This window comes from Anopheles marshallii, chromosome 3 (genome assembly GCF_943734725.1).
Source record: "Anopheles marshallii chromosome 3, idAnoMarsDA_429_01, whole genome shotgun sequence".
Classification (NCBI taxonomy): Eukaryota; Metazoa; Arthropoda; class Insecta; order Diptera; family Culicidae; genus Anopheles; species Anopheles marshallii.
Window position 1 is genome coordinate 46284430 of NC_071327.1, and position 14817 is coordinate 46299246.

At 40.1% G+C, this 14817-nt stretch overlaps 2 protein-coding genes across 2 annotated transcripts; one reads left to right on the forward strand and one right to left on the reverse strand.

Annotated features, from left to right (window-relative positions):
* Nucleotides 1-3810: 3810 nt before the first annotated feature.
* LOC128712008 (LIM homeobox transcription factor 1-beta-like) lies at nucleotides 3811-13067 on the forward strand. Its single transcript, XM_053806902.1, has 4 exons — nucleotides 3811-3925; nucleotides 11118-11322; nucleotides 11886-12649; nucleotides 12748-13067. The coding sequence occupies exons 1-4, from the start codon at nucleotides 3811-3813 to the stop codon at nucleotides 13065-13067; spliced, it is 1404 nt and encodes a 467-aa protein (XP_053662877.1).
* A 1105-nt stretch (nucleotides 13068-14172) lies between these two features.
* Nucleotides 14173-14628, reverse strand: LOC128712684 (U6 snRNA-associated Sm-like protein LSm2). Its single transcript, XM_053807572.1, has 3 exons — nucleotides 14611-14628; nucleotides 14494-14561; nucleotides 14173-14389 (listed from the first exon to the last, which is right to left on the reverse strand). Exons 1-3 carry the CDS (start codon nucleotides 14626-14628, stop codon nucleotides 14173-14175), a joined length of 303 nt encoding a protein of 100 aa, XP_053663547.1.
* Between the last annotated feature and the right edge of the window lie 189 nt (nucleotides 14629-14817).

The following is a 14817-nucleotide window of genomic DNA, read 5'->3' on the forward strand; positions in this document are numbered from 1 at the left end:
TCATGAATATTTTCAAATTCAATAAAAACTAATAAAAAGACAAAGGGTTTCAAATTTCAAACAAATGATGCTACAGGATTTTTATACAGTGCTTCTCTACACTTTACGTATACGCAACCTTTACGCATACGTAACGATTCAGTGCATTCTTCAATATGCAAAACCAATCATTAAGAAAACAACAAACATTAAATATTTTACAGGTATGCAAAGACAAAAATGAAACACGCCAAATAGAAACTGGAGCAAGCGAAAATATACGCGACTCGCATACGATGCTACCACGCAAGCATGCGAAGACACTTGGGCGCTACTCTCAAGGATGCTACCATAGTAACCCGCATGGGCTACCACACACATACACAAAACGTCTTGTAGTACGTGTACGGCAAGGTACAGAAGACAGGGAAGAAATCATAAACAAGAAAAAAAAAATGGCAAGATCATCGTCTCGCGAAGAATGGCAGCTCTCGCTCAAGGATTGGCGCCATATTTATTTGTCCAAACGTCAAGCGTCGTCGTCTTTTACGGGGAGATTTTTTTCTCTCCTGTCCCATGGCCTCGTCACATGCGTACACTTGCTCTGCTATGTTGAAGCGACCAACAAAAAAGTGTGTATAAACACATTCATATATATTGGCAACGAAAGCAACGCGATAAAAATGCAAAACCATTCTCATCAGCATTCAGGACGGAATGGTGTTTTCGTGAGCGGAATTTCACTAAAGTGCGAGTTGCGAAATAAAAGAAAGCGTATCTCTTAAATACAACAGTGCGCTTATGTTTGTGTTCTTGTTATTGTGCCTCCATCGGTTTCTAACCGGAGTAAGAAACTTTTACAATTTCTACGTTCTTCGCCCTCTCTATCGAGTTTTAGTATTGAAGAAAAAATAGTTTTAAACCGTAATGGTATATCTTTTATGTTTTTTTCTATTTTGTAATCACTTTTCCTATAACAAATATAACAAAACTAAATTGACGTTTATTTATAATAAGTGTCTTGCAAGGTCACAAAATACAATTAGTATCCGACAGTTACACAGTCGTCATGGTGCTGAGAGACAAACATAGCCCCAATCATAAAAATAACACCAAACAGCATGCTGCTACGTACCTTTAACTTAAGCATTGTTTAAAAATAAAACCAGAAAAACTACACTATTGAATAGATCGAATACATTAACGATAGGAAGTTATTTTTTACAGCGGTTTGCAACAAAAACAAGCATTTTGTCTGACTGAGTCGCTGCAACTTACTGGTCCATCCAAGCGAAATGCAAAATATAGGTACCAAAATTTACAGCAAATGTGTGTGATATAAAACAAAATGACACAGTAGGCGACTGACCATCGAGTTCACAAAATCAACAGTAACAATTAAACCCCATAACTAACCTCAATCGTGATATAAAATAACAGCTTTCATCGAAGAACGGTAGGTTTGTTCCAAAATTTGTACTTCCAATCTTGCCTAACACGTTGTCGGTGTTTGGACATTACGAGCAACTTCCCACCAGTATGAAGAACCAACTGATACGCCCCACCATTACGATTTGTTGCTGTGGTGATTTTGGGGAAAAGACGATGGGTGTGTAAATATGAAAGCGGGATTTTTATTCCCGGGGTGTTATCTTCATATTATTTTTAAAAAAATCACTTTATGTCATCGATTTCGATATTTTAATGCTTTTTTGTCTGTTTGTCATGTTACGTCCATTTTCGGCTTTTTTTCGTTTTTTTCTTTTTATTTTGAGCAAGGAATGGTGATGATAGAACGAAGATTGAGAAACAAATAAAAATGATATTTTTTTATTTAAAACTGCTATAACTAATTGATAGCCAACTACACCTCATTACGCTTACAAAAGATTGATAATCTCAATTTTATCTACTTAACTTTCATTTTCAGAATATTTTTACTACACAAATGTTACTTTTGAATTTGCATGCGAACGGCCAGGCCTTACATCTTACAGATCCCGAGATATGCCTGCGATTCCTCTTATACGAGGATACGGAGATATGCGCATAGTTTTTACCGCAAAATTTAAGCAAAACATTAAAAATCATTCGGAAATATCTTCCTTTGTAATGTAAAACGTTTGTTTAGAATTTAATTTAACGTATATCCTTCGCGTAATAGTCGCCTGATTTGCTGAATAAATTAAGTCCAGGGAAGGAAGTCAACAATGCGACTTCGAACCATGAACGATTTTACTTCCAAATTCGACTTACGCAGAAATTCGTGATAAGCGGATTTTTCCCGGGTTATAGCGGTCCGGTATAATAGCGTATCTCGGGGAGTGAGATACCTTAACCACTATTACTGACCCGCCTGGCCGCTCCAGTTACTTCTATTGAAAACAGTACATCAAAATTACAAGTATGTTAAACAATATTTAACACTAAATATGGCGTAAAATTAAAGACCAAAAAACAAAAAGCTGTTGAAGAAAAATATACCTGCTCAATTTTCATGAAAAATAATCAAAAATAATCCAATTACGTTAAAATTTGAATAAACAAACAAAGATTTAAGATGATTATAAACTCTTGCTGTGGAATGTTGTTTGTTTTCCATAATGTATGTGTATCATAACGGTTTTGATGTACCAGTTTACTAAAACTGTCATATTGTAGAAATTCGTTTTCATATTTACACACCTTTTTCCACGTATTTGTCTATTTTCCCCTCGCTACGTAATAAAAGAGATTGTTTTTACTTTTGTTGTCTACGTTATTCATCGAAACAGGCGTGGCTACGTCTTACTTTTCATCTCTTTCTTCTTTTGTACCGAACGTTGAATTGCTTACCTGGGACAATCATCGCACCCTGGCCATGGCACATGCGCCATACTGTGCGATGTCGTCCAAATGCACGGATTCTTCTGCCAGCTGCATTTCTTCGACCAAACCACACACGCACACAGAGTCTGGTCAGGGAATCGATTTATCGATAAACCACCGATGATTGTAGCGTTCACTTACGAAGGAATACGCTCATGTTGATGCCTCAACCAACAGCCACCCGTCTAGATTGGAGCGGAACTTTTCACCCCCTTATTTTGACACCCCTACCCAGAGCACTTTGGTTCGTTCTTCCCCTTCTTCAATGCGTATACCGTGCTTATACCGGGCGCCCATTTTTTCACCATCAGCTGAACAGTGTGCGGTGAGAGCACACTCTCTTGCAAACAATTTTCTCGATCGCATATGCGTTTTCCTTTACATGCGTGCTCACACACAGCCACACGCTCACTCAGCAACCAGGGTTGCCAATGCATGGACGAAGTGAATACGCTGGATGGAACCTCACCGGCAGGAATCAGCCGGACTGACTGGTTCGAATCTGTCGCACATGCGTTTTGTCGTTCGTAGCGTACGGACGTGTTTGGCGTGCAACCGGGAAGTTCCAGAGACCCACGAAAACATCGACACAGAAATACATCGATCCGTGTGCTGTGCGTATCTGCAGGGGTTGATGTGAAGAATTGATTGTGGTGGAAATGGTACTGCAAGTCGGAAACAGTACAGCGCAAAGTGTGTTTTAAAACACGACAAAACTTAATTCTCAATTTAAAAAAGGAGTGTCGTTCGTTTGATTTGCGGGTTTCAATACGTGAGTGTACTAGATGTGGGTTATGTGTGGGCAGAGGAGTGTGTAATTCGATGTGCAAATGTTAACGCTCTGGACACCATCGGAACAACTAAAAAAAAAACCTTAATGATCTGTTTTTGAAGCTAGTGAAAATCTGTCAGCAAACCAAATTTGAGTGATTAAAAAGCGTCCCACGCGTTAAAATAAAAAAGATGCTGGAGTTTTATCACAATCTCAACATTAACACCGGTCTACCACCACCAGCATCAAACGCCGATACTAATTTAAAGGATAATAATAACATGCTGGACGGTAACGAACGGACAGGTAAGTGGACTCGAAACATGCCACGTTAGAAATCCATTGAGTAGGTACTTCAGAATACGGGATCGTTTGTGACACTAGATATAAATTATTTCAAACTTAGGTTTTAATTCGTTTTACAAATTTAGAGCTATCAGCTCCAATGTATTTGCTTTTAGATTTTAAACTCCAAATGTTTCGTTATTTTTTTTACTTCCTTTCTATTCCTGTTTTTCTATCTATCCCTTTCTCAATATCAATGTATCAATCTAAATGGTAGAATGACCCCCAAAAGATTCATAATTCGACTATCGATCTGGCACACAGAAGTTCATGGATCGATTATCATCGTCTAGCTAGCCATTATATGCCAGGTATATGACCAAAGATAGGTAATTTAATGCTAACAAACTTCACTTGCCAGGAGACCAGTAACGAGAATATGTAAAAAAAGTGATAGAAAGTCTGAAATATTGGCACAAACCAACACCCTTCTGAGGTAGTAAAGCCCCGAGCGAATAAAAGAAAAAAAGACACAGACATTGTAGACATTTTTACAATCTTTTAATATTTTTTAAATAAGTCGCTAAAATAATTCCAATTCGACGTAACTTATACTGTTGGTAATCACAACCAGCAAAACATTTCCTTTTCGCGATTAACTCAAAGTTCCCCTTCTTTTTTAGTGATCTTTTGTTTGAAATTATGAAAAAATACTTTACTTTACTTTAATTTACTACGAAATACAAGTTAAAAAAAACTTTACGTAAAAAAACACTCCCTAATCTCTTACAAGATTGTGTTTGTGAAGAATAACGTCGCTGTTTGATAAGAAACACGTTAAAAACGGTTAATTAGTGTGAATTAGTTTTTTGCTTTTAAAAACAGTATAAGGGGTATATTTCAAGTCATACACCAGCACATTTCAACATTGATGTGATATTACATGAACTATTAATTTTCGTTACAAATAACTGTAAGGCGTATAGTAATTTAAACAAATTCAAGTTTTAATACTTTTCATTGGTTTAAAACTTTGTTTATCCATACAACAGATTATGTTTTATTACAATTATTATGAACTATGAAAAATGTAGAAAATTGAAACGTTTTGTTAGAAACCCTACTGCTTAAAAATTTGTATGAAATTTTGATTCATTGTATTTATTATAATATGTAAAAACTTATTTGGCATATTAATCGCAAAATAATCATTAATGTAGACAGCAAGAAAATTTACCCTTTAGCAAGATTAACCCAAAACCGAATGTGCTCTTACTTAGGCTCAAAATCAAATCGGTTACTCAGAAACGGATCGCACCGGAAGGAAGTCACACAGTGAGCCCGACGAGGTTCGATGGATTCGGAAATATTTGCACACGGGTAAACAAGCCCCACTTCCTGGAGAGCGCCCTTGCGGACAAGCTGTACGCAAAAGGCTAAGTTTGCCAAACAAAACAAAAAGAATACGAGAGCCTCATCCCAACACCGACGGTTGGTTAACTGGTTTTTCGCGGAAGATGCTTTACATCATACTTTCTTCTTCTTCTTTTCTTCTTGGAGAAGGTAGTGAGGTTGGAGGGAAAATGGTACACGAGGTAACCTATACCGCGTTGGAAAGCGCATGCGAACAACTTCAAACATCAAGCAGACAGAGAAAGGGATAGCCTTTTTTGGGAAGATAGGACGTCTTGCGCCTTGCATGTAACAAGGACGTAGAGCGCTAGCGTAAGGATATCTTTTAATCAATTCCAACACCAGTCTACGGGACGCCATTTTTGGAGGACCATCACCAAGAGTTGGTCGAGTGGTAGGAAGGAACTCAAGCCCCGAAGCAGCAAACTTTACTCTCGGGTTAACCGATTGCATTACCGTGGATGGTCCGTGTGGTGGGTTAATGGAAAGTGGAAATGTTGAGGAAACTGTGGCCACTTTAACTTTTCCCCGGGGGTTTCAGCCTTGCAAACCTCCGATGATCCTTCGAGCCGAAATTCCTATTACTATGGCTCGATTTTCTCAAGCTATGGCCATTAGCGCCCGCTCCAAAAGGGCGAAGACACATTTCGCAAATTTTGAGCACGAGTGGCATCAGGGAACGTATCGGAAGTACTGCAGTTGGACAGAAGTGGAAGATGTTTGAGAGAATGGCAGCACATAATACCGAGGCCTGGCCAAAGAAAGTTAACACTTCAACTAAACATTGACTAACCGGCATCGGGTTTGCTGGTTGAATAAAGTACTCAACTCTGCTTACCGACCTTTTTGAATACTCCACTCGGCAGCCACAAACCAAGTCCGATCGGACATCCTGCCGTTGGATGGATTGGATCCGGTTCTTAACCCGCCACTTCTGTCCGTTGTCTAGTACGGAAAAAGTGAGTTGGAAAATGTCAACACCCTTGCCAGGACGAAGGAGGAACGTACCGTATCACCGGGTTGTCAATCTAAAGCCCCCGAAAGTGACCGTAATCGATATTCGCTTCGCTGGCTCTTAGCTCTTAACTTTAAGAGGTCGCGCTTAAGACCGATAGAAGGCGGACGCAATTGGGAACCCTTTACACTTCAGCAACCAGGCGCAGGCCGCAAATTCATACGCATCACCGCGTCAATTGAGAGGCGGTAATGTGTTCTTCAAGAAGCTAAAAATATCGATGGGCCATTTCCGCCGACGATGTAAGACGATCCTTTGCAGAAGCTTAAAGCGTTTATGATGCTTCTCGTTGGAAAGTTTGTAGCTTTAATGCTCAAACTTTAATGGGTAAATTACTAAAGCCGTCAGTCAGCAGCCATACGACCCAAACGACCCTTTTGTCGTCCACCAACAAAATTATTTGCAAAGTTGCGTGCGATAGTTAAGCGCAGTTGATTTTAAATTTGTTACAAAATGAATCTTTTAATACAACTTTAAATTGATTTAGTAACAATGAAAAAAATCATTATTATTTACATCCTATTAAAAAAATTATGTAAGTGCTATTTTACAAGAACTCAGCAAACAGTAAACAATTAGACCAACACTCTTCACCAAGATGTAAATCAAAATATAAAATATATTTATAAAAAATATACATTTTATATAAAACTGACACAAATTAAAAGCAAATGGAACTTAAAAGTTTTTTATATTGATTTATTAAAGATGATACAGTAAATTTAAATTTTCTGTAAAATTTTAAAAGTAAGTAAAATTTTCTGGCAGTTTAATAACAAATCAAACAGAGTTGATCTTATTTCTGATTTTTGGTATCATCTATCAATATTAATTGTATTAATGCATTTTTTCTATCCTGCTTTATTTTTACATAAAAATAGTTGTCTATGTTATTCTGAAATGTTTAAGGAGTCAGCCCACTGTTTGAAAAACGGAAATATTTTAATGAATATTTTATTTTCATTACAATGTTTCCACAATTAATCACACATCACACATAATCTTCAAAAAAGTTATGTGGTAATAAAAAAAAGTACTGTTTTACAAATATTGAACAAATAACAACTAAAATAACGATTTTTCCCCATTGAAAACCAAAACATCAATCCTTCGCGGGAATTGAAACACATGATCGTGTTATTGATTAGTCAAATGCAATCATATAGAAAATGCGATACAGAAACGATATAGAGATAAAACCGAGAGGAATAAAAAACGACACTCCACCTTTATCGTTTCGTCGTTGTTCTGATCATGCTGCATGTTGTATGATTTTGTACATGATTTATTGTTATTGTGCTATCGTACGCTGAGTTTTTGTTCCCCACCTGTGTAAAAACCAAACCAAGCAAACATATCAACCCATACTCCATCGAACAAATTGCGCAACACACGAAGCATTAGACATGTATGCGAGTGGGTGAAAGGAAGCACGCGCTGACTAAACAGCTGATAAGGGACACCAACACCATATCCCTGCGTAAGGTACATTGCGTTGTTTGCATATCCACCGTCGGTAAATAGTGTCGACATGTTGAAATGGTTGGAAATCTAGCCACACGTTTCATGTTCGTAACGGACGAAGATGTAGCGAATGGAAATTGCTCTAACAATTATCAATGAAATCGTCAATTATCACTTCAAACAAAATCAAACCAACCAGAATTATCTTTCAATACTTCAAACCTGTGAATGTTCATTAAAAATGTCTACTTTTTATCGTTTACAAAAAAATGATCCACGAAGTAACCATTGCATCAACGCCATTTCCTTCAGCGTGTACTTAAATCAAATGGTTGCAAATTTAATGTCACTATTACCGTTTTGCTGGGTGGCCGTTTTTTCTCCTGTGTGTTCATTTTTGAGTAATATTTTTTTATTACACCATACAAAATTCATCACTTTCGCTGTGTAAAACGACCACCTTCCCACCCATTCATGACCCACAACATAAGCGAAGGCTTTGTCCCCGGGGAGTCGAAGTGAAAAATTACCGCCCACTCATAATTCACAAGCAGTTGATAAATGACCGATCGTAGGGATCCATAAATGCCAACACACGCACACTCCCCCGCCATATACAGGACACTAGCAGTATAGCATTCAGTGTAAACAAAACAAAACATAGTTTAACCTTCGTTTGTATTTCTCACTCTAGCGACAAAAGTTTTGCGATTGAGCATAAAGTCAAGTCATTCCAAATTCCCCAGGCGCCCCAATTCCATTCGGCATTCCCCATATAAACACGACCATTTTATTGCGATTGTTGCCTTGTGTCCCCTCCGTTTTTTTTTTTTTTGCAATTTGGTCCAGTGTGGATGTTGTTTGTTTATGCACTTGAAAGTGTCCTTCCATACGCCGTTCTGCTGCAAAACTATACAAATACGATGCGATATAACTTATCTGCATGTCACATGGTGGAGTCCGCTAGGGTGTTTGTTGCAATGTGAGCATTAGTCTGTTCACTATCACGCATTTGCCATTCATTCATGTACATCCGTCGTACTCGAATCGACGAAAAGTTCCATGAACAATTAACTATGTTTATTTACACGTGTTAAATCGAAACGCGTTTTATCGCATTTTGCATAAAGTGGTAACTACTGCTTGGTATTCTTTGGACATTGACTATTGCAGCTGAGTTTTACAGGACAGTGTCCACATTGAAGGAAATTTGCTACCATCGCTTCATTTGAACAATGGCGTAGCTCCGCTGGGGCGGCTCGGTGGCATGCAGTAGCGACGCCGGTTTTCACACGTACGGACCGGACCAAAATCCCATCCCGACTAATCTCCCATAGCAAGGACTAACTATCCTGCTACGGGTAAATAATGTCAGAGAAAGCCAAAAAATGGCAGACCTACGACTCTTGAGGATGTTGTACCGATGAAGAAGAAGCAGTAGCCCCACTAGTCCATGCCCGAAAGGACTTTTATGATCGTCCACATGGACAAGAGAGTTCAAACTTAGCTAAAGTGAGATATTGCATAGACTGACGACTGCGGTCAACCTCAACGATCGCCCTGACTCCTGCAGCAGACCAAGACTGCGAAACCACCAAATTTCATCAGAAGTATTCTTAATTACTTACTTATCAGGCGCTACAACCGCTTCGCGGTTCTTGGTCTACTTTACGAGTCCTCTAAATCGCCCACGGTTAAGCACCTTTGTCTGTCAATACATTATCCCGGCCTTTCTGGCATCACTCCATCTCAATTTGGGCATACCATGTGGATGACCTAAAAGGACTTTACTGGCTGGGTCGTCCGGTGTCATTCTCATGACGTGACCAACCCACCAAAGCCTGGCGAGTCTAATCCGCTGTACGACAGTAAGTTCGCCATATATCTCATAGACCTCGTCATTGTAGCGACTCCTCCATTGTCCTTCCACACGTCTCTATCTTCCTCGTGATCACGACTAAGAGGGTTTCATCACTTTCGGACAAAGGCCATGTCTCAGGGGCGTTTGTGAGTGCTGGAACTATGTAAATTCTATTAAGTTCCTGCTTCGTTCGTCACGACAGGTGTGTTGAATAGAGAAGTTTCGGAACTATTCAACTATGAGTAAAAACAGCAGCCCTGGCAGCCCGGTGGCATGATGGTAGCGGTGCCGGACCAAAATCCTATCCGGGCCAATCCCCCATAGAAAGGACTGACTATCCGGCTACGTGGTAAAATAAGTCGATACGGCCAGGCTGTTCTAACGAAAAAAAAACAGCATTCTAGAAAAGCTTTGCAATAAAAGCCGAAAAATTCCTAGGTTACGGAATACTGAATAAGCTGAAGCTTTAACAGACATACGCCTCCTCTGAAGAGTCTTAGATGCTAAACTCTATGAGTTAAGTATAAAGGGTTTTCAAGCAAAAATGTTAAAGTTAGAACCATTCCGGAATACTTTTTAAGCTGAACTGGAATCTCTTGACAGTCGGAAACCGTTTGTGTAGCACAACAAAAAGGTAACTTTAAAGGAAATTAACGCACAATCCAAAGTTGTTATGTATTGGATGTATTCGATAAAAAAATGGATGAAACTATGAACATTTATAGCTGTCAAATATTTCAAGCATAAGTTGTCAAATATCCAATGGTAGTGGCACACGATTCGAACGAGATGGCACACGATTCGAAGCAAGCCGCTCGAGGTTCAATGCCAACAGCATGAGATTCGAAAGTAGGTGTGAAATTTTATCTAGAAAAATTTGAAATTAAAATTTGATTTGATTTGACGATCTTAATAGAGTTAAACCCATTGGTAAATCACAAATCCATAGCGTGAGTGACAGATAATTGCGCTCTCTCAAGGAATTTGGAGAACTAGTCACATGCATTGAAAAATCTCTTAGAGTCGTGTCGTGTTTGATTTTCCAATAAATAGTGTCGGTGGTTTGTATTGCCACCAACCAGTATAACCCGGTTGTATAACGCTTCCGTTCGAGACTCAAGCGTCTGCTTCCGGTGAAATTTCGGAATTATGTGTTGCAAAAGGTCTGCATGAAGCCCACTAAATTGAGCTATTTGACCGGCAAGTACCTGTTCCAATGACATAAGTAGCTTTTTCAATAAAGGGCGAAGAAATCAATTAAATGTGCTGACGATAACGACGTTTCTTATATTTCCTAGCGAGTTCTAAATAAACTGTATCTTTTACTACATTGTACTACAAACTAACTATTTGTCTACCTTTTATACCTTTTTATTAAAGATAAAATACCTTTTTCATTTTATTGGCCGTTTAATATTGGTACCAATCTTTTCTATCTTCTTGTATGCTTCTTTCGGCAGATATCGTCGGTACAATCAAGAGTGAAAAGACGCAGGAAATATGTGAAGGATGCGGACAAAAGATAAAGGATCGCTACTTCATGAAGCTCTCCCCGGACCAGTTCTGGCACGAGCAGTGCCTTCTCTGCTGCATATGCCACATTCAGCTAAACCAAACGTGCTACACCAAAAACACCAAGGTCTATTGCAAGGACGATTACTATCGGTGAGATTTACCTATTTAGAACAATATTTAGAAACAACAAAAAATAATTGCTCTGTTACGCGCACGCTTCTCTTCTCGCCGAACAATTTACCACACTGAAGAAGTAAAGTTAGTTTTAAAAATTAAGTAAAGCAACACAAAGTAACCATCTACGGAAAATAAACCACGGCCTAAAAATGTTTCACACCCTACAATTGCCAATTCCAATGCGATGCTAGAGACACAGATATGAATGATAGGCATCACACCATTACGGATAGGTGACCAACACACGTCGCGCGGTATTCGTTTGTTGTAGATCCAGTAGAACCCGTTTGCACATCGATTGTTCAATTGTTCAGACAGCAGTGCACCTTGCCTGGGTGGCCCATTATGCCGTCGGCGGCCCATTATCACCATGGCACGATCTGGGTACTGGTTGTGCGACACCCCCGCGATCGTTAGCGTAATGAAAATCCAGGTTCCCCTTCCTTGGGCTGTGCGCGTCACACAAAACTTGCCTTTAAACCGCTCGGTGGTGGAGTTGCTAAATTGTTTCTCCTTCTGCCACAAACTCTCGGTAGGATTTTCGGTGTGTCATCCGTTCATCAGCAGCAGCACCAGCACCAACAGCACGGCCAGCAGCGGGACTGTTACGGCTGCGGAGAACGTATCGCACCGAGCGAGTTAGTAATGCGGGCGAAACATCTCGTCTACCATCTGCACTGCTTCCTGTGCTATACCTGCAACCGGCCGTTACAGAAAGGAGAACCATTTTCCATCCGTGCCGGCAAGCTAATCTGTCAGCATGACCTGGAGAAGGATTTCTACGGTGCTGCGGCAGCAGCGGCGGCCGCAGCTGCCATACATCACCATCACGGTGCTGCTGGTTTGCCGCATCCAACGCATCTTCCACCTACGGCGCACCTGTACGGCGATGGTGATGAGTATCTGCTCGACGATGGACTCCGGACGCGCGATGGTCGTCGTGGACCGAAGCGACCTCGGACGATCCTCACCTCTGCACAGCGGCGTCAATTTAAAGCTTCGTTCGATGTGTCACCGAAACCTTGCCGCAAGGTAAGGGAAGCATTGGCCAAAGATACCGGTCTGTCGGTGCGAGTAGTTCAGGTGTGGTTCCAAAACCAGCGGGCGAAAATGAAAAAGATTTCGCGTAAATCCAAGACGAACGCTAGCGGGGCTGACGGTGAGAAGAACCATTCGGATAAGGAGGATAAGTCGATCAAGCTGGAATCGCCGAGCAGCGATCACAGCCACTATCTGGGTCTGGACAGTTCGTACAGCTCATCCAGTCAACCGTTGAATCCGAACCTCCCTTACTCGCCCGGTAAGTGTTGACCTTAGCGCGATCGTACCCTGTCGAAACGATCTTCTCTTTCTATTCACTAATAAAACATTTTATTCTATGTTCACATCTTGTTACAGATTTCCCCGACAATTCCGATGCCAGTCTTTGCAGTTCGGACATTTCGCTGGACGAAAGTTTCGACAATGTGGACGAGGCAACGTCCGATACAATGTCACTACAAAACCTCGATCTTCAGCCAAACCTTAGCAACAATGGTGGTGGGATTGGCACGTGTTCCGGTCCCCCCGGTGTACATAATGGCCCACAGCAATTAGTCAATCACAACAACAATACCATCGGTTCGATGATGTCGAACATGGCCGGCAGCATTACGCACATCGATAAGCTCTACCTGATGCAGAACTCCTACTTCAACTCGACGCAGATCGAACAATGACCTGGAAGCGGTGGACCAGCTGCACGTGAATTGAGCCCAATCGAATCTAGTCAATGAAATGCTGCGCTAAGAAAAAGAAAGCGCGGGAGCTATTATTTTACGCCAGGAACAAATGTCTATAGGGTCGGTTGGACGCTGTTACCTTAAAATAGGTTCTTAATTTATGAGATTGGTAGTTTTTAGTAATTTATTGTTGTTAAACAGTGCTTCAGTTTCCTTCCCCGGGATGCACAGTCTGCAGAGGAGCGAGATGGTTCATAATGTCACCCAGGCAATAGTCTGGTCTGTTCAGAGTGCAAGAGTTAGTTGCAAGAGCAATAGCGTTATGATGAAAAAAGTTCTGGCAAATTTTGTGAAATATGTAAAGAAAAAACAGACACAATATTCGAAAGCATACTATCGTTGGGTTTATTCATCTGCTGATGACGATTGTAGAATGAAGTGATTTCTTTTTTCAATTAATCTACGTTATACTCTATTGGATCTATTACAAATATGGAACGGATCCTGTTTTATGGAGTCTTATTCATAATTGTGGTAATGTATTTTGTTATAATCATATCAAGATTCGTAAGGCGAGTTTGTATTAGATGCTCCAATTATCATGCTTTAAATAGCCAATATGAATAAGAAGAGAAATGATTGATATGGCTTCAATTACAGGAATTCTAAAGTTCATGACAGTATACGAAACCAATTTAGATTGCACCTAGCCTTAACGAAAGAAATGTGCTTCCCATTTAGCTCTACAGCAGTTCTGTCTTAATTTGAATTACCTATTGACTGCCTATCTCAGACGTGATTTTACCAGCCGTGATTATTTTTATCATAAATAACCTTGCGCATGAAAAGAAATGATTTAAACTGACCGGACGCATGTTGCTGGCACGAATATATTGTAGATTTTGGATCAGTGAATCCAAATTTTGCCAACTATGGTTCTTCCTTACAATTGCCTGGAGGTAAGTTATTAAACCGAGATTACCAACTCGACCTCAACAATTATTTCCTCTCATTTGTCATCATTACCGTCGGCTTATCACCTCTTTACCATCCACCCAATAATACCATATGTAATGTTCATACATATACACGCATTCTTTACTTATCGTACGCTTGTTACAGCTTCTTTTCGTGCAGCATCCTGCAGCAGTTGTGTGTCCACTTCATCGCCTGGCAGTTGAACATATCTTACGACCGAACCACGGATGAAACAATTCTTTACCGACAGCATGTGCGGATACTTTTCCGGATCGGTCACGCTGATATCTGTGAGCTTTATATTCAGGTACTGATCCACCGAATGTAACGTTCCACATATGCTACAACGAAAAATATAACAAACATAATCATGTTATGGCAATCATTTCTTCCATTTGCTGGCAAACGATTAACCACGGCGCGGCAAATGCATCTGTCCGCTTACCTTAGATCATTCTTCAATTCGACTACAACGTCCTTCCCTACTAGGGATTTGAAAAAGGAATAGAAAAGCTGCAAGGTACAATGAAAACACAATTAGACTCTTATCTTTTAAACAAACTAGAACTGAAAATACCATTTTAGTTAAAGAAAAGCAATTCCACAAATCCAAACGCACTCTAATCAACGCTTTGTTTTGTACTTTTGCCGACACTTTGGCGCAAATGACAGTTCAACACAGCCGCCCAGGTCCAGCTATTTCGTAGCTCTTTGACAGTTCGAAATGAGAATATCTTTCTTATCGTTTCGAACTTATACATTGACTCCG

Excerpts from the sequence above, each read along its gene's own strand:
- LOC128712008 (XM_053806902.1), top strand. The coding sequence starts at position 3,811 with ATGCTGGAGTTTTATCACAATCTCAACATTAACACCGGTCTACCACCA. Across the intron at positions 11,323-11,885 it reads TGCAAGGACGATTACTATCG|GATTTTCGGTGTGTCATCCG; the intron begins GTGAGATTTACC and ends AACTCTCGGTAG. Across the intron at positions 12,650-12,747 it reads GAACCTCCCTTACTCGCCCG|ATTTCCCCGACAATTCCGAT; the intron begins GTAAGTGTTGAC and ends ATCTTGTTACAG.
- LOC128712684 (XM_053807572.1), bottom strand. Across the intron at positions 14,390-14,493 it reads GAATTGAAGAATGATCTAAG|CATATGTGGAACGTTACATT; the intron begins GTAAGCGGACAG and ends TTTTCGTTGTAG.